General features: G+C 36.8%; 2 protein-coding genes across 2 annotated transcripts in view; one reads left to right on the top strand and one right to left on the bottom strand.

Annotated features, from left to right (window-relative positions):
• The window catches only part of LOC141298321 (uncharacterized), a 25,437-nt gene extending 21,176 nt beyond the window's left edge, over positions 1–4,261 (top strand). The window contains exons 5-8 of the mRNA XM_073828824.1: positions 62–251; positions 2,611–2,879; positions 2,998–3,143; positions 3,908–4,261. Of these exons, the coding sequence (XP_073684925.1) occupies positions 62–251; positions 2,611–2,879; positions 2,998–3,143; positions 3,908–4,261 (959 nt within the window). The remainder of the gene's footprint in view (positions 1–61; positions 252–2,610; positions 2,880–2,997; positions 3,144–3,907) is intronic.
• An 866-nt stretch (positions 4,262–5,127) lies between these two features.
• On the bottom strand, positions 5,128–26,073 carry LOC141298162 (integrin alpha-M-like). The gene is made up of 30 exons (XM_073828675.1): positions 25,954–26,073; positions 18,829–18,934; positions 18,087–18,190; positions 17,903–17,973; positions 16,386–16,497; positions 16,139–16,269; positions 15,897–16,042; positions 15,516–15,663; positions 15,061–15,211; positions 14,895–14,968; positions 11,504–11,621; positions 11,283–11,422; positions 11,051–11,197; positions 10,741–10,944; positions 10,098–10,231; positions 9,871–10,007; positions 9,075–9,226; positions 8,832–8,963; positions 8,522–8,595; positions 7,650–7,791; positions 7,475–7,573; positions 7,319–7,398; positions 7,151–7,237; positions 6,577–6,655; positions 6,402–6,497; positions 6,243–6,323; positions 6,019–6,129; positions 5,809–5,916; positions 5,449–5,559; positions 5,128–5,362 (listed from the first exon to the last, which is right to left on the bottom strand). Exons 1-30 carry the CDS (start codon positions 26,000–26,002, stop codon positions 5,282–5,284), a joined length of 3,405 nt encoding a protein of 1,134 aa, XP_073684776.1. The 5' UTR covers positions 26,003–26,073; the 3' UTR covers positions 5,128–5,281.
• Between the last annotated feature and the right edge of the window lie 295 nt (positions 26,074–26,368).

Below are 26,368 nucleotides of genomic sequence, written 5' to 3'. Positions count from 1 at the left end.
ATGCATCAGTACTGCTTAAAAAGTTCTTGGGTAATACAACATTTTGTGTTTGCTCCCTCAGAAAATGTTTCTAGTGCTCTGATGTGTGGAAGAACCCTAGTTACCATCAGCAGCAGGATCGTAGGAGGTCAGAACGCTTCAGCTGGACGCTGGCCCTGGCAGGCTAGTATACTTCTCTCAGGCAGGCACATCTGTGGAGGTTCTCTCATCAACAAAGAGTGGGTGCTGTCTGCTGCGCACTGCTTTAATGGGTAAACTCATTCAACTTACTTACCAATAAATACTTGAGCTTTCATAGATTCCACTGGTCAAAAGTATAATGTATAGAAAATATTAAAAATTGACATTTCTGCTTAACTTTGGACAAGTTTGGCCAAAAACGATTCGAAATGGCATGCTGAGTACAGACAGCACCTTCATTTTACCTTGTGCTTGGCCCCTTAATTGCTTGTTTTAATACATATTATTGGGAGATATAGAATGATAGAGTCTACTGACAGCTTACATACAGTGAGGATTATTCGCAAATGAAAGAAAAACTTCGGTCTGAAGATCTCACCTCGTGGAGTTTCAATGATCATGAGAACGGTGAGGAATCAGCCCGAAACTACACAGGAGGATCTTGTCAATGATCTCAAGGCAGCTGGGACCATAATCACCATAATCACGTTGTGTTTCCCCATGGATTCCTTTCTACGTCCAGAGTTCATCCTGCTACGGCTGAAGCAGGGGGAATTACCGCTCAAGGGATACACGGTAATGTTCCAACTCGTAGCTCAAACCACCAGCTATCCGGACGACGTGCCCTGTGCTTTCTATGATGCAAGTCTCAACGCGTCATGCAGAGCGTCGTCGTCCGAGGACGGCCCCTCAAGCGGACTTCGCCGAGTTTGTGGAGTGGACACTGGCGAGAAACAAACCCTCATTTTCCACCCGTTCCCAGGAGAACCTTCCCAGGAGTGCCACTCCAGACCCAGAGCTCAGCCAGCCACCCCGACCCGCGGATTACGAGCCTGAGCCCATCGTAGACGGGAAGCCCGAGCCCGGAGCGCCGTTGGGGTCATAACTTCCGACCAGGTGCGAGAGCCGGCCACTACATCTACAACGGTGGAGTGCTTCGTGGAGAAAGAGAGGGCGGTAGAGAGCCCTGCCCACTGCACCACCACTGGGGGTGAGCATGAGCACAACTCTGGGGACTTAATAGACTTTGTCACGGAAATACCTGTCTGCCTGGATTTCCCACCCAACCTCCCTCTTCTGTCTATGTCTGAATCTCCGCTGGTTCTGTCCAGCCTTCCTGAATCTCCGCTGGTTCCGTCCAGTCTTCCAGAATCCCCGCTGTCTTCTGTCTGTCCCCTTGCTCACCCCCAGCCCACCAGCTGTGCAGTGGGCTTGCCGCAGGTCAGCCAGCTTCCATCGGCGTCATGGCTGGAGGATCCCTCATCTCCGCCTTCAGCCTCTGAGTCCTGGACTCCGCCTCGGCCCCCCGACCCTGCGGCTCCACCCCGTCTCTCTGCTCCCTCTTCTCCGCCGTCGGCAGTTGGTCCACCAGCTCCACCGGGCTCCATCGTCCCTCCGGCTCCGCCCTGGTCAGTCGTCGCCCCACCTTAGCCTCTGGACTTTACTCCTCCGGCTGCGCCTCGTCGCTCCGTCCCACCGGCTCTGTGGACCTCCTCCCTCATGCGGGCACAGCCTCGGTTCCCTTGTTGGTCCAGGTCCTCCGCGGACCTTTCGGACCTTTATCTCCGCTTCGGTCGCCAGAGCCTTGGGTTCCTCCTTGGTCCTCCGGATACGCGGTGTCGCCCAAGATCATCGGCTTTCCGTCTCCGCCTCGGGCTCGCCCACCACCTGTTCCGCCTCCGTCGGTCGGCCCCATGGAGTCGTCAGCCCTTCCGCCACCATGGCTCCTCCCTCCATTGGCTCCACCGTGGGATTCCATCATGGCTGAGTTTTGGGTCCCACCTGGCTCCTCCTGTTCCAGCCCCCTCCTTGACTCCTCCCTCTGTCATCACCTCCATGGACTATTCCGTCACCACCCTGGACTCCATCTTGTGTCCTCCTCCCGGGAGTCCATGCTCCACCAAAGCCCCCTCCTTAGACTTTGTACTGTTTTTTTTTTTTCTGTTTGTTGGCACGAGGACGCGCCTTCCATATGAGGAGGTAATGTCACACCCCCGGACTTTTAGTTTGGTTACTCCCATCAATTCCCCCCGCAGATCTGAGTGTTTTGGTTTCTCCCTCATTGTCTCCACCTGGATGTGTAATCAGTCTGTGTATTTAGTGTGTGTGTTTTTCCCTCAATGCTGTTGGTCTTTAATGTTACCACTCCGTGTTCCTGTGTCTGCCTGTTTCCCGTTGGATTTATTAAATACTTTTCATTTTACTACGTCATTGTTCGTCTGTTCCTGCCTGAAACCTGACAGTTAGGTTCCCTGAATAAAATTGATGTGGTTATTTTCTCCTCTAGCAATATCTCCATATTCATACTTTATATTTACGCTAAACAGTAAAATTTTTTTAGTGTTTTCTTTTAATGATCTCTTCCATTAAAAACGAATAAAACTATTGGTTCTTGCATTATTCCTCTATCAATTTCTTTACCGTCCTCAGGAATCCCATCTATTATTACTCTGTGATTTTGGGGCGACAGACCCAGGAAGGCTTCAACCCCAATGAATTGTCCAGTATAGTGAGATTTATCATCAGACATCCTAGTTACAACCATTTAACAAATGATAACGATATCGCGCTTCTGAAATTGAGATCTCCAGTGACCTTCACTGACTACATCAGACCCGTGTGTCTGGCAGCTGATAGCAGTGTGTTCCACAGTGACACAGACAGCTGGGTCACTGGATGGGGAAACATTGGTGAAGGAGGTGAGAAATCATTACCATTTCACATTAAAATCAACATAAAATGCCTTTTATAATACCATTCAAAACAGGATAGTCAGTAATTATGCAGAGTAAATAACATCTCATGTCTTTCCTACAGTGCCCCTTCAATCCCCTGATGTTCTACAGGAAGTAATGTTGCCAGTAATTGGTAACAGACAGTGCAACTGTCTCTATGGAGTTGGAGAGATAACAGACAACATGATCTGTGCTGGTCTACTGGAAGGAGGCAAGGACTCATGTCAGGTACAAAAAGTCTCTGTTCAGCTCAAACATGTGTTTACAAGAAAAACAATAAGTGCTTCAAATTAAAAAAAATAAATTGCAAAGATTTGGGAAATTATGTCTAAACTGTGAAAGAAACAGAGACTTTTGAGTTTGTGATGCACAAAACAAAACAACAACAAAAATCTATCCACCATTATTATTTTTTCAAATGTCCTTGTCTTGTCTGCACAAAAGTTTGCTTTTAATCTGGGAAAATATGCATTTATTATGACAATACAGTATATCGAACATGAACAAAGTTTTTTTTTTTTTTTTTTTACTGTTTTTGATAAATGTCTTCTATGCTTACCCAGGCTGGATTGATTTGATAAAAAATAAATAAAAATAAATACAGTAACAGTAATATTATAAAATGTTACTGCAATTTACAATTTATTTTTCTATTTTAATACCATTTAAAATGTAAATTACAATCATTTTCAGCATTATTATTTCAGTCTTCAGTGTCACATGATCCTTCAGAAATCATTCTAAAATGCTGATTTGCAAATGCTTCTTATTAGTGTTGAAAACAGTTTTGCTGATTTATATTTTCATGAAAACTGAGATACATTTTCGTTTTTTAGCATTCTCTGAGTTGAAGGTTCAAAATAATAGTATTTCAATTTGAAATAGAAATAGAAATAGAAATCTTTGCTGAATAAACTTATTAATGAGGCATAAAGATTGAATGTCAGTGTATGTTTCTTTCTACAAATGCATGTATCGATGTGTATTTTTAGGGGGATTCAGGAGGTCCAATGGTGAGCAGGCAGAGATCTGTATGGGTTCAGTCAGGTATTGTTAGCTTTGGGACTGGCTGTGCTCGACCTGAACTCCCTGGTGTGTACACCAGAGTATCACGCTATCAGGAATGGATCAGTTCCTTAGTGTGCAATGATCCTCCAGGTTTTGTGCAGTTTACCTCTGCTGGAGCTGATCCTGACTACAGTTACAGCTGTCCCGGTCTACCTCCTCCTCCTTCCTCATTAAATTATACAGAATATAAACTTCAATCTTCTTCAACATCTCCTCCACAAAATGTTTTGTTATCTTTTCTATTGTTTCCACCAATACAGTTCTTAATTTCTATGTAAAGATACACTAGTCACTAGTGTTTGGGGTCAGTAAGCTTATTTATCGATTTTGATGGTGACATAAGTGGGATACGATTAACAAATACATTAATGTAAAGATATATATATAAACTGGAAGATGTAAATTTATTATTATTTACCTGTTATTTCTAATTAGCTTGTCAACACAATACAAATCATAAAAATACAATTATTTTACTGACTATTGATGTATAGATTTGTCACTTTTTTCCATTTCATTTTCATATGGATTGATGTTTTTTTAATATCTTTACTTTATATTTATTACATCTTTTTTTTTTTTTTTTTTTTTGGTGGTGGTGTAATGCTCATAATAGGTTTATATTGTAGGATAAGAAGCTTTTTTTTATTGTGTGGCAAAAATAAGCATTTGTAATAATTCCACAAGTTGTCTAATTACATTTATCTGTTTGAACATATCGGTTTCCTTATCAACACAATGCATGCTGTTTGAGTTTTAAATAAATTTGCTTACTTGCACTGCTTTCACTTCTCATTTCAAATCGTTCCCAGTCTCCATTTCCTGGTGTTTTCAGAATTAGATGTTTTAGTAGCTGTTAAAAGTCTGAAAATTGGAGCCTTTATACATATATTTTTTTCTCCACCTAAACCAGTCAAGCACAAACCTGTCCCACAGCTGATTCTAAAGTTTTCATTGGTCATAAACTACTCATTTTGCTGTTTTGATTTGCTAAGTGCATTGAAATTACACAATGTAAACTTCCCTGTAGTCATAACAGAACTTGAGTTGTCAATGGTTGGCTGTTTCTCCTTCATTTAAAGCATCGGTACTTTTAACCATGCAGCACACCCTTTTAAGTAATAAAGACATTACAGAGTTTGTTAATGGAAAGCTTATGCTTTTAATACAAGCAGTATAACTTATTAATAAAGCTGGTTCTGGAAAGCTATTCCTCTTGCAAGTAAAGCCACATTTGATTCTTTAATACATCACTATTGGGGCTGATCTAAAGGGGTTGGTTGTTTTTATTTATTTGTCTATTTTGTGATTGGCCCCTCTTCAGGGCTTTCTTCTGCGTTCTCCAGCAGCTGTTTATACTGGCTTTTAAAGAAACCAGCCTAAAAGAAAAAAAGCATATGCATTACAACACTGGAAACAGAAACTCAATGTAGACCATTGTAAACTGAACATCCAGTAAACACACCTTATAGAGGGCCGCTGTGATGAGAGCCAGTAGCAGCAGTCCTCCTATTACACCTCCAGCGATCTCTTTAGTCAGATTCACCTCCTCATACACCTCCACTTGAGTATTTATCTACATACACACATACTGTACATTAATACAATATTACCTTTGACAATCCACGTTCCCATATAAATATAATATCATTATGGGTTACATTGTGGTTGTATAGGTATACATGGATTGGAAAATCTAAGGTCTAGCAAATGAAAATTTACAGTGCATATTGTAATCATACATTTTTTGATATCGGTTGTATTCTTTTTCAAATTTTATTAAACTTTATAACATTTCTGGGCAATTTGTAAAAAAATGCATTACCTGAACAGATGGTGCAGTTTGTTGAGAGGAAAAGAAAACATATGTGCTCTTGTCATAATCCAGAGATGCTGAACTGACCAGCTGAAAAACAGCAGCTCTGAGTCCAGTCTAAGAGAGACAGACCATGACATTAAGAAATTATGAAATGATGACAAAACTATGAAAATATGGTCTGTTTTGTGAAATGAATTTGCTTTAAAAGTCATAAACCTGCTCAATCCATTCAGAGCTCACGTTGCCAGTTATATTATAAAATTTCCTTTCATTCTTTATGAGGGTGTCGTCACAGCTGAACTCGGCACACGCCGCCACAGAGCAGTTCTGACACACATCCAGAGAGACAGAGTAATGGGGTCAATGTGCAAAAAAAGAGAAAGTATTATATTTTTTGGACTTGTTTATGTTAGATCAGGAAATTAAACTAAATCACTCACCACCACACGATCCCTTTTAATTACTTCGACAAAATCAGTTACCGCAGACCGCATATCCCTCTGTTTCACACAGCCTGGAATCTAAAAGCACATACACTACTGTATTTATTTTGATGAATGTGAATCAATATGGCCTTCTTCTAACACATTCATGCTTACCTGTATGGTTTTATTAGTCCAGATAGATTTATCTCCCAACATCACTGGTACTCTGATGAAAACTTTGAAACTTAGTTCTCTAAAGTCATTTTCAACCTGAAAGAGACCATTTTTATAAGTTAATTATTTTATTCAATTTTGTGTTCATGAAAGTGTGTGAATTTAATTTCAGTACCTTTAATATCTGTTTGACTGGTTTTTCAGTGTCATTTTTCTGTGCAGTAAAATTAATGTAAAGGGTTGAGTCTTCATGTCTTATTAAAAAAAGGGAAATGTCTCAGACAGTTATTTAATACACACACACACACACCACATACACACACAACTGGTCAAAAGTTTGTAATCCTTAGGATTTTGTCTTTTTTTATGTTTCTGAAAACACTTTCCTCAAGGAACTATGCAATGAACCACCAAGCATATTATGAAGATTACAGAACTGAGAGCAATTCCACTAGTTGTCTAATGAGATTTATCAGTTTGAAGAATTTTTTGCTTGGCCATTTAGCTTTTTAGCTACAGTCTAATACTGTTTTAATATGTTTTATTTCATTTATATAAAATGTAATACTGTAATAACATTTTTTTTTTTTTACATTTCATGTAAAACAAAATATAACCTTGACTAAATTAAACATTTCATTTGGTTTTGCTTTAGAATCCCATATTTAACTTGAAACATCAAGTGGAAACATAACATCCATTGTCAAATCCAGTTGAGAAGGTCTGTTATAGAGGACCAGGGCACTAACCTTATTAAGGCAATATTGATGGCATATTTGACACCAATGATTTTCACTTTGGATAATTCACTGGTTTGAGAGTGTCGGTCATTCCCACTGTAGGTGATGAAGAGTTTTGGTTAGTAGTTCATGGCTGAAAGATGCAGATGAAGGTGATATTTATTAAATGGGTCATACCTGTTGATTCTAGCAGTAAATGTGACATTTTGATCGAAGGTGCTTTCTTTATTGATGCTGTATGTAATATGAAACACAGCCTAGAAGTGGACGCAGAAAAAATGAGGAGTGTTAATAAAGAAAAATTGCACAGGAAAGTTTTAAAAGTGACCTCACCTGAGAGTTTCCTTTGAGGATGGGTTTGCTGATTTGGCAGGTGGTCTCTCCAAATGAACCTTTTTGCTCACTGTCAAGAGATACACATTCCACTCTGCCCTGCTCAAACAGATTATGCATAAACATTCATTCAGTAACAATAATTGTCATTCCATATAAATCATATACGTTTTACCTGTTTAGATATGATTCTGCTGTAGGAAAGTCCAAAGGGGTAGCTGAGGGTGAAGAGTGTGTTGTATGAGTTTTCTCCTCTGTTCTCTACAAACACTGTCACATTGATCTCCTGCATGATGCCCACCTCTATATTTGTAGATCTGGATCACAGAAACAAAAGAGAAAAAAAAAATCACTCGGGACCTTTCACAATGTTGATTCACGCCATATTGGCAGAAATGAACATTTGAAAAAGGTTTGAAGTAAACTGCCAAAAGTTATAATCAATAAGAAGAGTGCAAAAACAGTTTCAGGAACAAAATTCATTTGTGGTCTCGACAACATTCATGTTTGTTCTTATCATTTCCAGTCAAGTAGGTGAAATATTAGGCTAATATCTTAATTAATACTGCTTGTACGTATCTTTACTACTTTACTTTAGTTTGTCAAAAATATTTTTCTGCTTACTGAGATGATTTAGCAAATTCTACGCATTTTTTTCCAGTGGTTTAGACAGCATAAATTAGCAGAACAACATAGTACATTAGTATCAGTAGTACATTAACTGTGCAATCCATGCTGTTGTTTACATCTGAGTTTCTCCAATATGGCCGTGTATCTGGACAACTGACTAAACCATGATGTAAGTGCAAACTTAGAGCACTCCTGTTTTGTATTGAGTTAGTTCCCCTTTGTATTAAAGACCTTAAGTTCCCTTAGTTCATAGTCTGGTGTTGTTTGTGTATAGAGCACACTGTTATGTTGCTTCTTACCCTAGAATATTGTCTTTGGTTTTGTACATATGAAGCACAACTAATGTTATTATTTGCTAATTTATTTGTGTTGTTCTTTAATATAATACAGAAAAACTAAATATAAATATTTGCTCACCCAGAGAAATTGAAATCCATCCTGAGGTCATCAACACAAATTTCATCATGTCCACAATTTATCTCAAAGTCCAGCTGTGGAATTAAGATATTAAAATATTTAGATATGCAAGGTGAAAAAAAAGTCATTTTAAGGGCAAGCATACAAACAGACATTTTTTCAAAATACCTACTTTTGTGTTCAGAAAACAAAAAACAAAAACAAAGATAGAAATTCATATAGTTGACATAGAGTAACTAGTGGTGAACTATCCTTTTACATTAGAAAGATACATGTGACGTTGCTGTGAAATTGGTTTGCCTTATCTTACACTGTGGTCTGTCGTGGTCTTCACCCCCAGCTGCAGGATTGGCTTTATGTTTTGCAATGTGGCAGATGGTAGACCCTCAAAAGTGAACGTTAACTGATTGGACAACGGGTTCATAGCATCTTCTGAGAAACCCTGATGGGATACGAGCACAATGATGCACATTAATTCCATTCATAACTGATATTTCAAACAGCCATAACAGAGTCTGATATTTAAAGGTATGAGAAAATGCTTTAGACTTACGTCTACAAAGAAAGGATGGCTATTGCAAATTTCTTGATAAGATCCAATGTACAACACATAGTTGTGGAAGCGTTTTTTGGGTGAGAAATATGCGCGATATTTCTGTCGCTTGGCATCCAAAATGATGGTGTAATTAATATTTGCTGTTAAGCCTAGAAAATAAACACAGAACAGTCTTAAAAAAAATCAGTCAAAATAATACACAGAGGACATTTCATTTGTTTTTAAATGTTTTCACATTGTTACATTTTTTTTAAAAATGTAGACCTGTTTAAGTCAGACATAATATTTTGAGCATGTGTATTATATATATACAGTACCATGTTATCAATTATTACTGTATTTGATCACAAATACTGTACAGTGAAAACAGTAATATTGTGACATATTATTACTATTTAAAAATAATGTAAAGTGCACTTTGTCATTTCATGTATTTTTTTATTTCCAAATATAATAAAATAAATATAATAAATAAATTAATTAATTAATTAATTAACTAATAAATAAATAAATAAATGAATGAATGAATTAATTAATTAATTAAATTAAATTAAAAATACTGACCCAAACAATATGTTGCTGACTCTGATAATTTTGTCTAATTAGATGCATTCTCTCTTAGAGTGAATAAAACTTGTGTTTAAAGCTTAAGTCTGTGCCACTAGTTACCTCAACATAAGTCTTTTTTTCAGACAGGTCCCTGCAGTTTATATTAGCACAGATGAAAATATCTGCACACTGAAAGCTTAACACACTTTACAAGATCAAAGAAAATTTCTAATTTTGAATAAACCTGATATCCTGTGTTTGTATGGACTCATGGTGAAGCACACTCTCATGGTGTTTTTCAGTGACTGGTCTGTTTCACTGGTTGGTATCTTGGAGGGGTTGTAAGTTACTTTGGTTTTCAATTGCATGATGGGTCTGGACCTGAATGATTCCCATATAACACATATGAATGATCATGACTGAATCTGTATTTTCCTATATATTTAGAGTTCTTTATAAAACAAAACTCACCTGAGAAGCAGAACTGTTCCCATGGACCCAACAGCAATATCAGGAAGTCTGTCTGAACTCTGGTCTAGAGAGAACTGACTCAACGAAATCCCAAAGGACCGCAAACCTGGACGCACAGATGACCCAGCAATCCTCTGTCATCACATACAGTGAAGGAAAGAGGGAGAATGAGACAAAGAGGTTTTCAGGATGGAGGGTCAGTTATAAGACACAAACAGTGTTCAAGAGGATATTTTTTGTTGGTGTGTTTGGACAATTAACACTTGGAATGTTGCTCTGTAATTAGTGAGAAATTATTTATATTATATATTTAAGCTTAACCTAATGATTGTGCTTGATTAATGTAGTCAAATCTACAATCAGTTAAAAAAAAAATAGGAACATGCTTAATTTCAAATAGCTTTTTTCGAATATAAAAAGTTTAAATATCTAACAGTTCTCACGACAACAACAACAACAACAACAACAACAACAACAACAACAACAACAACAACAACAGAAACATACGATATGTGTCTCTAAAGCTTAAAAAGTAAGTAACAGAACATTTTCTATCCTATTTGTAAAAAAAAGTACCAAAACAGTGGGTTCAACTGTTAATTTGTCTTTTTATTATTAACTCTTTTTCCCTCAATCATTGCACCTGTGAATATGTGGGATTTATTTGATAAGCTCCTCCATTAAAAATGTAGATGCTGCCCTGTCCGTCTTCTTCTAAAGGAGCTCCAATCAGCACATCCATGTATCCATCGCCATTCAGATCTGCTGGACTGGCTAAAGACGAGCCAAACCGACCTCTTTGACCTGCCATTCCCACCAGCACCGTACCCGAAAAATCGAAGTACGACTATGAAGATAGACCAGAGAAAGAAGTAAACAAACAAGCAAATCAAATATCTAAACTTAAATTCAAAATACAAAATAATCTAAAGCATTTAATCCCCATCACTTACCCTGCGGTTGAAGGTGTAGACAAATACTTTGCCTTCCCAATCAGGCTCCATGAATGTTGGTGCTGAAACCAACAGGAGGTATGTTCTGGAGTCACTGTTCAAATCCACCACACAAACCTCAGCTCCAAAATATGAGCCAATCTGAGGCTGATAAAGGGAAAGGAAAGTCAGTCTATTTTGAGCTTACTTTCACTTGTATGTGCGATGTGCTAATATTTTACACAAATATAACCTTAGGGGGGTCCAGTTCCTGTAATTTTCTTGGAACACTATCAATTCTTGAAACAGTTACTTGTCCCTTATGCTTGTGTCTTGGTGCTCCCATGACTGCATACTTTGTTCCGAACATTGTCGCTATTGCTAAGGAATAACCTGTAAATAAAGTAAACTTTAAAAATATGCTGATGCATTTGACTGATTTATTTTGATTAACACTGTCAGTAGAGATCTTACCTAAATAACTGTCATGTTCACTTCCAGCTTGAAATACATTTAACTGATCATTTTGTTTGTACATCTGATATCCACCTTTCCACTGGAAAGCTCCCACTGAAGTCATTATTATATCTGTCTGAGTGCATAATATTATATGATTTATGATAAGCTGCTTGCATTACAAGCATACAAGTTTTATTTAGGCCTTTTAAAAGGGCGTCTAGCCGTAACATTAAATTGATTCACACTGCACAATTTTGGCACCAGTGTGGGGTTAAAAGTGGTGCTAACAATGCTAAAAAGCATAGTGGTTACCTACAATAGCAAAAGAACCAAAAGCCCAAAATGCTGCCCGATCAAATTAACGTAGTAAACAAGAGGATCAAAATTACAAACTATTTTCATGTTTTTGTCCTATGAAAATATGTTTTATTATCTATGGAAAACATGTTTTCTTTCTCCCACTCTCTTTCAAACTAGCACCCCAAAATTGTCACAATAAGACGTAAGCCTAAATTGTTTTTTTAAGTAAGTAAAATACTGACAAATACTATGCTATATACAGGTGCATCTCAATAAATTAGAATGTTGTGGAAAAGTTAATTTATTTCAGTAGTTCAACTCAAATTGTGAAACTTGTGTATTAAATAAAATCAATGCACACAGACTGAAGTAGTCTTTGGTTCTTTTAATTGTGATGATTTGGCTCACATTTAACAAAAACCCACTAATTCACTATCTCAACAAATTAGAATATGGTAACATGCCAATCAGCTAATCAACTCAAAACACCTGCAAAGGTTTTCTGAGCCTTCAAAATGGTCTCTCAGTTTGGTTCACTAGGCTACACAATCATGGGGAAGACTGCTGATCTGACAGTTATCCAGAAAACAAGGAGGGTCACAAGGAGGGTAAGCCACAAACATTCATTGCCAAAGAAGCTGGCTGATCACAGAGTGCAGTATTCAAGCATGTTAACAGAAAGTTGAGTGGAAGGAAAAAGTGTGCAAGAAAAAGATGCACAACCAAGTAAGAGAACTGCAGCCTTGAAAGGCTAATCAAGCAAAATCGATTTAAGAATTTGGGTCAACTATACAAGGAATGGACTGAGGCTGGAGTCAAGGCACCAAGAGCCACCTCACACAGACTTGTCAAGGAATTTGGCTACAGTTGTCTAATTCCTCTAATTCCTCCTCAGCCACTCCTGAACCACAGACAACGTCAGAGGCGTCATATATGGGCTAAGGAGAACAAGAAATGGACTGTTGCACAGTGGTCCAAAGTCCTCTTTTCAGATGAGAACAAGTTTTGTATTTAATTTGGAAACCAAGGTCCTAGAGTCTGGAGGAAGGGTGGAGAAGCTCAAAGCCCAAGTTGCTTGAAGTCCAGTGTTAAGTTTCCACAATCTGTGATAATTTGAGGTGCAATCTCATCTGCTGGTGTTGAGCCACTGTGTTTTTTGAAAACCCAAGTCACTGCACCCATTTACCAAGAAATTTTAGAACACTTCATGCTTTCGTCTGCTGACCAGCTTTTTAAAGATGTTGATTTCATTTTTAGCAGGATTTGGCACCTCCCCACACTGCCAAAAGCACCAAAAGTTGGTTAAATGACCATGGTGTTGGTGTGCTTGACTGGCCAGCAAACTCACCAGACCTGAACCCCATAGAGAATCTCATCACAATTAAAAGAACCAAAGACTTAAACTACTTCAGTCTGTGTGAATTGAATTTATTTAATACACGAGTTTCACAATTTGAGTTGAATTACTGAAATAAATGAACTTTTCCACGACATTCTAATTTATTGAGATGCACCTGTAATACTATGCTATAGTGGGGGAAATCATAAACAACATGCAAATGATTGAATTAAACAGAACAGTAAAGACAGCAATTCAACAGCTCATAGTTTATGTAGCACACTGTGAAAATAATGTTACTTTTGTATTTATTTCTAAAAGAATTTTATTATTATTATTTTTTTTTTTCAAATTTTCAATTTGATTTTACTCATTTATTTACAGTTTTTGTTCTATCCAGACAGAATAACAAAAAAAAAAAAAAAATCCAGAAAAATAAATTTCAAAAAAGTTATAAATTGATTTGCATTTTAATGAGCGAAATAAGTATTTGATCTCCTATCAATCAGCAAGATTTCTGGCTCTCAGGTGTCTTTTATACAGGTAATGAGCTGAGATTAGGAGCACTCTCTTAAAGGGAGTGCTCCTAATCTCAGTTTGTTACCTGTATAAAAGACACCTGTCCACAGAAGCAATCAATCAATCAGATTCCAAACTCTCCACCATGGCCAAGACCAAAGAGCTGTCAGGATGTCAGGGATAAGATTATAGAACTACACAAGACTGGAATCAGCCCAGAACTACACAGGAGGATCTTGTCAATGATCTCAAGGTAGCTGGGACCATTGTCACCAGGAAAACAATTTGTAACACACTACACCGTGAAGGACTGAAATCCTGTAGCACCTGCAAGGTCCCCCTGCTCAAGGAAGCACATGTACAGGTCCGTCTGAAGTTTGCCAATGAACATCTGAATGATTCAGAGGAGAACTGGGTTCCTCCTGAGAAGTGTTGTTTAAAATCAAGCTCTTTGGCATCTACTCAACTCGCCATGTTTGGAGAAGGAAGGAATGCTGCTTATATGACTCTAAGAACACCATGCCCACTGTCAAACATGGAGGTAAAAACATGCTTTGGGGATGTTTTTCTGCTAAGGGGACAGGACAAATGCACCACATCAAAGGGATGATGGACAGGGCCATGTACCTTCAAATCTTGGGTGAGAACCTCCTTCCCTTAGCCAGGGCATTGAAAATGGGTTGTGGATGGGTATTCCAGCATGACAATGACCCAAAAAAACACGGCCAAGACAATAAAGGAGTGGCTCAAGAAGAAGCACATTGAGGTCCTGCAGTGGTCTAGCCAGTCTCCAGACCTTAATCACAGAGAAAATCTGCGGATGGAACTGAAGATTCGAGTTGCCAAATGTTAGCTTTGAAACCTTAATGACTTGGAGAGAATCTGCAAAGAGGAGTGGGAAAAATCTCTCCAAGAAACGTCTGACCTCTGTGATTGCCAACAAGGGTTTTGCCACCAAATACTGAGTCATGTTTTGCGAAGGGGTCAAATACTTATTTCACTCCTTAAAATGCAAATCAATTTATAACTTTTTGATATGTGTTTTTCTGGATTGTTTTTATGTCTCTCACTCTTCAAACAAATCTACCATTAAAATTATAGACTCATTATTTCTTTGTCTGTGGGCAAATGAACAAAATCAGCAGGGAATCACATAATTTTTGCCCTTACTGTACCCACTGTATGTATTTCATATTTTTAATTTTCATACAATGTCTTTTTAAGTTTGGTGTAATGTAGTATAATTACATTTGATGTTAATGCTGCACTAAACCCATCTTGTGCAAACTCCATTCGAGATGAATCGCCAGTGGTCTGGGTTCCTTGCAAATACAAGAAGCAACGACACAGTTAACTAGAAGTTGATTATTATTATTTCAAATCAACTCTATTTTCTCTAAAAAAAAAAACATACCTTCAATGGCAATAATGTTCTCTTTGAGTTGTTCACCAATACTGGCCAGTGCGTCAAAGTCAGTTACTTTGAACACATGCTTATTGGTGGGTAAAGATGCAATAATCGCCAGCTCCCTTGTTGCTTTGTCAACATTAAAAGCATTGCCAACCTAAGAAAAAATCAAAGTGGAGATAACACTCCATAAAGAATGTTTCATATGTTTTTGGCCATTAAATGAAGGTCAGTTGAGTCCAAAACAACTTTGGTTCCCAAAGAATTTTATTGTATGGAGCAAAAAAATAGATAAAATTTTTCTTCAGAAGAAAGTGAGTCATACAGGTTTGTAATGAGTAAAATATGACAGAATTTCTATTTTATGTAAACATTTAATTTACACAGTAAACAAAATCAATTTGAAAACGTCAAATCTTTTCCAAGACAAACATATAAGAAAGGGCTACATATTGTCTTACCCCAATCGCATATCGCGTAATATCTTTGGCTTGAGCTTGTTGAACAGCTTCAGTCAAGAACTTATCAGTTGATTCACCATCTGTGATAACAACCAGAATTTTGCTGGCTGATGGTCTTGCACCTCCTTTACTTACAAATAGCTCTTTCCTGTTAGGAAATAGTACAGAATATTTAAATAATAAATAGTTTAATGATGCAACTGTATATGATACATTTATTATTAAGTTTATAGTATTCATTGTCTTAGTTTTTCTTTTTTTTAAGTGTTTTAAAGTTAGGTTGCAATTTTGTTCTGTGCTCATCAGTCTCATCAGATTTTCTGTCAGATTTTTGTATGGTTAAATATAATTTGAATGAAATATCAGCAAGCATGTCTTTACACAAGTTGTTCTATAGCTGTTGCAGTGTTAGTCCATCCTTTCTGTTGACGTATCCGAGTCACTGCGTCTTCCCACGCCTTGGTATTTTTGACTTGTTGAAACTTGTAATGAATTTCACAATTTGTAGAAAACTGTGCAATGGCAAACTGTAAGACAGACAGATATATTTAGTTTCTGGTGCTATGAAAATTGGTGTTAAATCATATATATAATCTAGAACATAAATGCACTGATCATCTTACCTGTGTGTCATGGTCTATAAAACTTTTGATCATTTCTATAACAAAAGCCTTCATCTTATTAAAATCTGCATAATCTACACTTCCAGATCCATCCAATAAAAAAGCAATATCAATTTGGGATGTTGGGCATTCTGAGATTGGAGAAAAAAAAAGAATTGCGTCATGTTTTCATCAATCTGAAGCTCGGCATTGATAATCGTGTCATATACAGTATGAAGATTGATTTGTCACAACCCCATACAAATACCTCTCAGAGTCTTTGGCACAGATCTGCTCACAACATTGTCTGCACTGATTTTAAAGCACATGCCGTTGTAAGTGGTCACGCCACAGTTCTTGGGTATGGTTGGACCACAAACCTGAGAGAAATTAAAATGTTATTTTCAACATGACAATCTCTAATCTACATACTAGTGTAAAATTGGTGTCGTTATAACCAAAATAAAGCTGTTGTCCTTACTTTTTTACATGCACTGAATCTACCATTTTTCTTTCATGTTTTTGCAGTAAAATTTTTTTTAGTAAAATAATTTGTATAAAAACAGCACTAATATTTAATGTTCTCAAATTTACAGGGATTATTTAGCATACAACCCTAATTATAAAAAGTTGGGACTATATGCAAAGTGCCATAAAAAATCAAGAATGTGAGATTTATTCATTCTTTTTTATCTTTATTTAATTGACAACAGTACAAAGAAAAGATTTTCAATGATTTCACTTGTCAGTTTTGTGGTCTGTTGTGTTCTGTTTTCCTAGTGTTTTTCCCCCTTTTGGTTTAGCAGTTTTGGTTTCCCCCATGCCCATATTTGTACTTCCCCTTATTATCCTGTTAGGTTGCCACTCCCCTGTCTCAGTGTATTTATAGTCCTTAGTTCCACACTCCCCTTGTCCGATGTTAATGTTACATAGTGTTTTGTCGGCTTCCTGGTTTTCTGTTCATTGTCTAAATAAATCTACCATATCATCATTACTCCGGTCTCCTGCAAGTTCCTTCTGGCTCCTCACCACGGCAGAACTGTCACATCACTGGCCTTAATTTTTGTAAATATGAACAAATTTTGATAAATGCAACACACTTAAAAAAAACTAGTTTGGACAGAGACATGTTTGCCACTGTGTCACATCAGCTTTCCTTTAAATTACTTAATTTAAAATTTTCTCCAATCTCGCTTGATGCAAGACTTCAGCTGCTCATCAGTCTATAGTCATTGCTGTCTGATTCTCCTTTTCTTGACTGGTCATGCATTTTCAATAGGTGACAGATCTGCTGGCAAGTCAGTGACATTTACATGTGTCTAAAAATGAGCTAAAATGTCACAATTACTTTCTTATTTTATTCAGTGGTGGACACGAGCTTCCATAATAACTGGCTGAGGAAGTGATTTGGAATCATAGTCTGAAGCTAAAAAATCAGAATCTGTGACCATCATACACTATGCGATTTTCTATGGAATCTGTCAAATAAAATCTGCCTTAATACCATCTAATTACTATAACTTATTGCAAAGAAAATAATACTTTTTTATTCATACTGTAAATAATTTATGGCTATTCGCACTTACAGTAAATAGCATCTATTGCTATTTGCACTTAATGCAAATAACCACAGCCTTCAAAATAAATCCACATCAGAAGAGATGTGCATCTGGTTTGTGAATGAAGCCGAATTTTAAGAGAATGATTACAAATCACAAATTCTTGAGGTTTTTACATTTTACAAAATGTCCCAATTTTCTAAAATTGGGGTTGTATGAAACTTACCACTGCTCTTGAAGACTGAGGATCTAGAGACATTGAAAGTCCAAGTGACATGTTGACAGCCTCATCCGGGACTTTGGTGGATAAAAAAAAGGACAAATTTAATATCACAAATAATAAAACTATTATCCTATTTGACATACTTGAAAGCATCATACAAAAAAATTAAATAAATAAAAATAATTACCAGTAATGGCCATTGGCCTGCAGTTTCCTCTGGTGACAGAACAGTCATAAATTTGTCCTCTTTGAGTTTGACTTTGTTCTATTAAAGGATCACTCACAAGCAGACTATGGAAGAAGACAGAAAGAACATGAGAAAAAATAAAAAAAGAGGAATCTGTGGCATTCTTGGTTGCATATGCTGGGCAAAAATAAAAGACAAAAAAGTATGGACATCAGCATGGTTTTGGTTAGTGTTGCAAAATATCTTAAATGACTGGAACTCACAAAAAAGGGAAATGAAAGCTACTGGCAAAGGTGGGATTTAAAATATTTTCATTCTGGTTAAACTAATAAAGTTTAAATACATTTTATAACTGGACCAGAACGGTATCCACTGTCTCTGCTTTGTCTTGATTTAGTAATTGACATAATAAATGTCTAGCTTGATCTACGGATAGCATTAGCTAGAGTAGATTAGTTGTAAAGTAAAGATGTATTTGCTTTGCGGTGCCTAAAACGAAAAACAGAAGCAAATTTGCACAACCCAGATGTAGAAAGTTTAGCTTAGAAGTTCAGATGAAGGTCTTCTGTTATACACTATCTGAGTTTGTCATCAGGATTTTGCTTGAGTAATTCATTCATTTGTTACACACATTACAGCTTTTAATTAGTGGCTTTAATATCCACATCAGTCTTGGATTTAAATATTGTGTAGCTCTTAATGTTTGTTTTGAGTGATCTGTGGTAATGTTGAGTGAGCTCACCTTGCGCCTTTCTGTATCACTTTATAGCCAAAGCCAGTGTTTGCATTGTTTGTGAAAGTCTTCCAGGTCACCGGATCAATGTTGAAAGCCATTAATGAATGACATACTAACAAGTAAAAGAAAGGAAAATTACAAATCTTTAAATGCATTATGAAACTAGGTACCTTCCTCTGTAACAATTTGTTGCAGATATTGAGCTGAAAAGTAAGAGGAAATTCTGCTTATAATGTAAATCAATGACTACATACATAAACTGCATATAAATATCAGTTGTCACTCTATGGGCTCGTTTCAAAAGCCAGAATTAGGCCATTAGGCCATAATCAGGACATTTTTAGTATTCTTTATAAACATGCTCTAATAAAAAACATTACTGATGTGCATGATGAAATTAAATAATTGCACTGATAAGATATGTCAGTGCCAAGTGTCAAGTTTCTTTCAGTTAAACCAGCTCAGACATGCATTTTAGTCTGAGATTAGGCGTAAACCTTATCTGTGAAACCGGAGGTATATCTATAAATAAATAGTAATTATATTTAAAAGTGTAAATTGATAAATTTCTTTTTTTCCTTTGTCTTTGGAGTGTTAAGAGCTGTTTGTGCATATAAGATCTGTAAAGTTGCAAAGATTAAAGTCTCAAACCCAAAGAAAATTTCTTTATAAAGGTTAAGACTCAGTACAATGCAAAAGTGTGCAGTGCATTTTATGGAGGACTGTTTCCTGAACCTGGGAGTAGCCTACAATACTACTATATAGTGGGGTAATTACAACTTTGCAAGGACACATTGGTGCTTCTGACTCACAGCCTGTAAGTACATTTTCATATTAAAACATTTTCATCTTTTTACAAGATGTCAGGTGTCCCCAGAATGTGTTTGTGGAATTTCAGCTCAAAATACCCCACATATCATTTATAATTTCTTTTTGAAAATGCCTATTTTGAGTAGAAGCAGAAACAGGCTGTTTTAGTCCTTGCCTCTTTAAATGCAAGTGGGCTGTTACTCCCCGCGCTCTTTTCCATAACATGGCTGTGCTATTTTAGCTTGTATCTCAGATCTCTGCCATAAAACATCTGTTTGGTTTTGATTATCATGTACAGTGGTGTGAAAAAGTGTTGGCCCTCTTTCTGATTTTATTTGCATGTTTGTCACACTTTAAAGGGGTGCACTTTTTGAACTTTAGCCAGTGTGTGGTGTGTATGTTTGGGCATAAAAAACAAATACAAAGTTACAAATCTCAAAGTCCACTCCAAAGGGAGATATTTAGTTTTTTAAAAAAATCCCTTTTAAAGAACTACAGCGAACGACTCGTTTGGACTACAGCGTTTGTTTTCCAGATGCAATGATGTTACAACGCGGTATCCCGCCTACTGAAATTCAATTCGTTGGCGGGTGGGGGATTCGCCTAACTTTACCAATGTAATATGGACAGCCTGCTACAGGATGCTACAGCGAGCCGTAGGTCGGCTCGTTTAAGCACAGCTTTAACTAAAGGTTCGCAAACTGCTCCGGTAGCCGTGCTGAAGCAGCGCCATTCACGTGTGTTGTACAAAGGGTCCAAACACACGCAGATCCGAGGCTGATGTAAACACGAACTAGCACATGTCTACGCCGCGCCGTAGACATGCGCAGTATGTGGTAAGAGATTTATTTACTGTATCATACAGTGTAGATAGCTTCACTAGCCTTATGGTTTCAGGCATGCAAATAATTAAATATATTAGCACAATAATGATAATATCACGTATCCGCGATCTCGTATGCTGACGATAGGACCAACAATAGCGTAATATTTACTCACCCTTTATGCATCCTAGGTGTATATGACTTTCTTCTTTCAGACGAATGCAATCGGAGTTATATTAAATAAATTCTGGTACTCATAGAACAGCATAGACTGAAAATAAGTCGATCCATAATAAAAAAAAATGCCTCACATGGCTCCGGGGCGGTCGGTAAAAGCCTCCTTTAGCGATCAGATGTGTTTGTGTAAAAAAAAAAAAAATACAAAAATAAATAAATATATATATATATATATATATATATATATATATATATATCCATATTTAAAACGTAACAATCACTTTTATCTAGTTTGCTGCTTTGGGGCGCAGCAGAGCGGAACACGGTCTACCTGTTTGCCAATCGCCACGCAGTGGGACTTCTGACCAATCACAATACTTTTGACTTTTCGGAAGGCGGGACCCGGAACTAATCGAGCCGTTTGTGCCAGCCTGGGGAGAAAGCTATTGTAATAATGTAAATTATGTGAAAAATAATGCGTTTTTCGAACAACTAAGCATGTGAGCATGTTCAAGTAAACCTCAAAAACAAATTAAACACTTTGTAAAGGAGCATAATAGGACCCCTTTATTGTTTCAGATCATCAAACAAATTTAAATATTAATCAAAGATAACAGAAGATAACACAACATGCAGTTTTTTGAATGAAGTTTTCTTTATTATGAAGGGAAAACAATATCCAAACCCACATGGCCCTGTGTGAAAAAAGTGTTTGCCCCCTAAACTTAATAACTGTTTGGACCACCCTTAGCAGCAACAACTGCAATCAAGCGTTTGCGATAACTTGCAATGAGTCTGTTACAGCGCTGTGCAGGAGTTTTGGCCCACTCATCTTGGCAGAATTGTTGTAATTCAGCCACATTGGAGGGTTTTCGAGCATGAATCACCTTTTTAAGGTCATGCCACAGCATCTCAATAGGATTCAGGTCAGAACATTGACTAGGCCACTCCAAAGTCTTCATTTTTTTTGCCATACAGAGGTGGATTTGCTGGTGAGGTTCGGATCGTTGTCCTGCTGCAGAACACAAGTTTGCTTCAGTTTGAGGTCACGAACAGATGGCCGGACAGGATTTTTTGGTAGACAGCAGAATTCATGGTTCCATTTATCACAGCAAGTCTTCCAGGTCCAGAAGCAGCAAAACAGCCCCAGACCATCACACTACCACCACCAGATTTTACTGTTGTTATGATGTTCTTTTTCTGAAATGCTGTGTTATTTTATGCCAGATGTAATGGGACACACACCTTCCAAAAAGTTTAACTTTTGTCTCGTCAGTCCACACAGTATTTGTGTATTGGTTTTCATCTTGAAACTCTGCCATGCAGGCCATTTTTGCCCAGTCTCTTTCTTATGGTGGAGTCATGAACACTGACTTTACTGAGACAAGAGAGGCCTGCAGTTCTTTAGATGTTGTTGTGGGGTCTTTTGTGACCTCTTGGATGAGTCGTCGCTGCACTCTTTTTTTTTATGCAATAAACAACAATTACAACAAACAAAATACTAACAAATAGACAATGAGGGTTACATACATTAATCCAAAGCATATTATAATAGTTTATAGGATTTACACCATGAAAGAGTCTTACATTCAATAGAAGTATTAGAATTTCTTAAAGAGGTCACATACATATCAAAATCTTTCCGGAAAATAAAAAAGTAAGGAGCTTTCTTTGAAAATTTACATTACACGAAATTCAAAGAGAAACCAAACAATACATTTTGGGGGGTTATACAGAAGTTTGGATCTAAGTATTTTCTAACAAAATTAGAAAAATCAACCCAAAACACTTTACAGTATACACATTCCCAAAATAAATAATTGATTTTTTCTTCAGACTGATGACAAAAAGAGTAATTAGAGGAAATACTATTATTAAATTTAGCAATTTTGTAATATATCGGATAGCAATCATGGATAATTTTAATAGAGACTGCAACAACCTTTTTAGATAATAGGATTTTTTGTCGACGAAGCCAAAACTCTTCCCAATCTATTTCATCAAATATGTTATTCCAAAAACTATATTTATTTTTATCATATATGTTATTTTGTCAATTATTTAAATAGGAATATATAACACCTTCATTATACTGTACAAAGATAATACAGGACTAATGTTCTGTTACATGTTACACCGTACTTTTATTTTGACAGGTTGCCGACTTGCCGTGAAGTTTGTGTGTGTACAGTATGATATGATGCTAGTTTTCTCAAATGAAACGGTAAAAGTGACACTCACAGTAGCTATGGAGATTGAGTTCATCTGTTCATGTGAGATGTAAATGTCAAAAATTACCGGGAGCACCACGCATGCTTCAGTATGCGTGTAGTAAAAACGGTCTCCACCATTCATACATACAGAGGCAAACGGAACATGCAGGATTCATATTAAAACGGTCTTTTTGCATTTCAGTTTTCACAGACACTAGTCCATATCGCGATTTGAATTAAATGACAGGCCAACTTTTGATTTATGAATCCAAAAATCGATGAATTTACGTGGCATTTCGCGCTATAGTAGATTCGTTTTTTTATGAATGGAGTCCGTGATCCTGTCTGTGTTTTCACGGAGCAGCCATTGTAAACGCGCGACCATGTAGAGACAGAAATGACATGTCTTCGTGTAACTGGAAACACTGGCCTACCGAAGGAGAAGTTCGCAGCTGCCATCGATGAGGTGTACAGTAACGTCGAGGTAGTTATCGTTGTTGACATATGTACAATGGTCCCCAGTCAGTGCTACACACCTCGCCTCTACCACAATGAAAGTCATCATAGCTTGCATAGTATAGACCCAGCTCCCAACCCAACTTTGACAATAGATTAACGGCGATATTTTTTTATCGCCCGATAAAAGTCTTAAGTTAACGCAGCACGTCATTATATGTTTTTATATCTAATATTTTTATTGTCCCAAATAAAATAATTATGAGGAGAAAGATTTATAATTACATATAAGTGACCAACTAATTAAAGCCTGTTTATGGAAATTAGATAAAGTTAAAGGTATTTTAGTAATGTCAAATTTACTACGCAGCAAAAAAATGTAAACCACCAGCTAAATTAAATATATGATGTAGGGTTGTTTAAAAATGTCTTTATCCATTTATCTTTAAATGAATTATTAAGAGTGGAAAATCGATCAGCTAGCATAACGCTTTTTTAATTCAATGAGATTCAGAAATTCCAAACAAAGTCAACTACAATTTTGTCCAGTGTTCTACAAATTTTCAGAGAAACATCCAGTGCCATTGCAGGATAAATAACCTGAGATAACCCATCTGCCTTAGAAAGCAACACTCTACCTGTTATTGACAGATCATGCTGTAACCAAGAATTAAATTTTTGTCGTATAGAAAGTATAAGAGGTTCAAAGTTAAGCTTTGATCTCTTTTTCTGATCTTTACTTATAATTATACCTAGATATTTTAGGGGTGAGCGGGCACAACCTAACGCGGGGTTAATTGTAACACACGTGGTTCAAATATTTCCACACATGCTAGCATAACCAAATTTACGGTATTTACTAGTTGCCATAGCAACACTATGCAGAGAAAAAAAGAGCGCCAAAATTCAAAAAGTGTTAGGTTGTGCCCCGCTCTCCCCTACTTCAGATTTAACTGGGATGTCACAAATTTTAACGTCAGAAGAATCTTTTATAGATAAGTGCTCACATTTATGAACACTAAGACATAGACCAGAAGCAGAGGAAAAAAAAAATAATTTTGTCTAAAGCTAAAGGAACCTGATCTTTGTTTTTCAAAAGCAGAGTTGTGTCGTCAGCCAATTGGCTTATTCGTCACTGCACTCTTGGGGTAATTTTGGTCGGCCGGCCACTTCCGTGAAGGTTCACCACTGTTCCATATTTTCACCATTTGTGGATAATGGCTCTCACTGTGGTTCAAACAAGCTTCCACTTTTCCCCATTTGTGGATAATGACTTTCACTGTGGTTTGCTAGAGTCCCAGAGCTTTAGAAATTTACTTCACTTTGTCAGGCAGGTTTAAGAGATTTCTTGATTGTGAACAGGTGTGGCAGTAATCAGGCCTGGGTGTGGCTAGAGAAACTTAACTCAGGTGTGATAAACCACAGTTTTTTTTTTTAATGCGGGGGGCCTTTTGGATTTGGATTTTTTTTTTCCTTCATAAAAAAAAAAAATTAATTTAAAAACTGCATGTTTATGTTCAAACAACAGGTAAAAGCGGATTTTGCACAATAGAGACCCTTTAAAGAATTTGCTACTGACTATTTAAACACGAGTTTTCAGCAGTGTAGAGTAGTCCTTTCTATAATCACAAATGCAAACATGGTTTTATGTTTACGCTGCAGTGTAGAAAGGCAGTATAAGTCATTATAATCAGTAATTATGTCCTCACTGGATGCAACAAATGCCTAATTTATAATGGGTTTTATTGTTTTTGTCTCGTCGTGCAGCACCCCAATATGGTAAGGGGCGTAACATTTCACTCACACGCTTGAAGTATTCAGCCAATAACAAAGCACAGGATAGCTGGCTAATCAGAGCACATGTACTTTTCAGAACAATGAGCCTTGTAAAAATCGCTGTGTTTCAGAAAGGCAAGGCAGCAAAGAGCAACAATAATATACAGTATGTGGAAAATAATGTTTTTTTTTAAACCTTAAACGGCGTAACACATTGCATTACACCAAATACACAAATTAATGTTCTTTTCAACAACATCATATGACCCCTTTAAATGCTTATTTTTATGATCAAAGCTCTGTAGTTAAAAAAATAAAATAAAGATGAACAAATAAACATTCTTAAAAGCCTGATGAGCATATTTGATACTCACATTTCAATGTGATTGATCTAAATGATGTACTTTATGGATAATCAAGTAAATCTGTTGTTTCAGTTGTTTCAGTGCATGTTTACTTTATGAAATTAATAAAGATTTCACAGCAAAATTATGATTAAAGACCTTTTACTTGCTAAAAAAAAGGATGAACTATCAACAGACGACAGAGGGCATGTAGTAGATTGTGTTCTCTTTTTTTTGTGCAATAAGGGCTTATAAATTTGTATATCAAATACATTACAGTGGACTTGACAGAAATGCATATCCAACAGATCAGACAAAATACCTGCACATTGAATTTTGCTTGTAATAATGCTTATTTAACATGGTCAGGCTATTAAAATTCATTAAGCAAAATATCACAGAATTCACAATCTTACAGCAAGTATACAAGTAAAGAAAATCATTTTTGTTTCTGATTACTATCTTTATGGCATTAGGTCATTTAAGTATAGCATATGCTACATATTTAATTACACATAAATTTGAACTTACCATAAAACAAACACAAAGGCAACCGGAAATTCCAGTCCATTTTTTGCATCAAGGTAAACTAGAGGTGGAGGATGGACAAAAGACACTGATTGTTGAGTCGCAAGTTTGAGTGAAGAATCTTAGGTGGGACTGAGAAAATCTGACAAAATCTCATGGAAATAGAGATATGCATGTGACTAAAGAGGAACTACCACAGAGGAAACAAGATTCTACCCACAGACCCTCTTTTTCCTTAATCTCTCTCTCTCTCTCTCTCTCTCTCTCTCTCTCTCTCTCTCTCTCTCTCTCTCTCTCTCTCTCTCTCTCTCTTTTTAACCATTACTGTGACTAAAAATAAATGACAGGTCACTTTCAGCATCAAAAGTACTGTTTTGTATATCTTAAAATCTAAAACAACAGCAATAATTGTAACATA

This window comes from Garra rufa, chromosome 22, assembly GCF_049309525.1.
Source record: "Garra rufa chromosome 22, GarRuf1.0, whole genome shotgun sequence".
NCBI lineage: Eukaryota > Metazoa > Chordata > Actinopteri > Cypriniformes > Cyprinidae > Garra > Garra rufa.
This window is presented reverse-complemented; position numbering and strand designations above follow the sequence as displayed.

What these genes read in the sequence shown, in the direction of transcription:
- LOC141298162 (XM_073828675.1), bottom strand. Translation starts at nt 26,002, where the DNA reads ATGCAAAAAATGGACTGGAATTTCCGGTTGCCTTTGTGTTTGTTTTAT. An exon ending in TGTGCCAAAGACTCTGAGAG is followed by an intron (nt 16,270 to 16,385) that starts GTATTTGTATGG and finishes CTCCAATCTCAG; the next exon opens with AATGCCCAACATCCCAAATT. An exon ending in TCTACACCTTCAACCGCAGG is followed by an intron (nt 10,945 to 11,050) that starts GTAAGTGATGGG and finishes CTATCTTCATAG; the next exon opens with TCGTACTTCGATTTTTCGGG.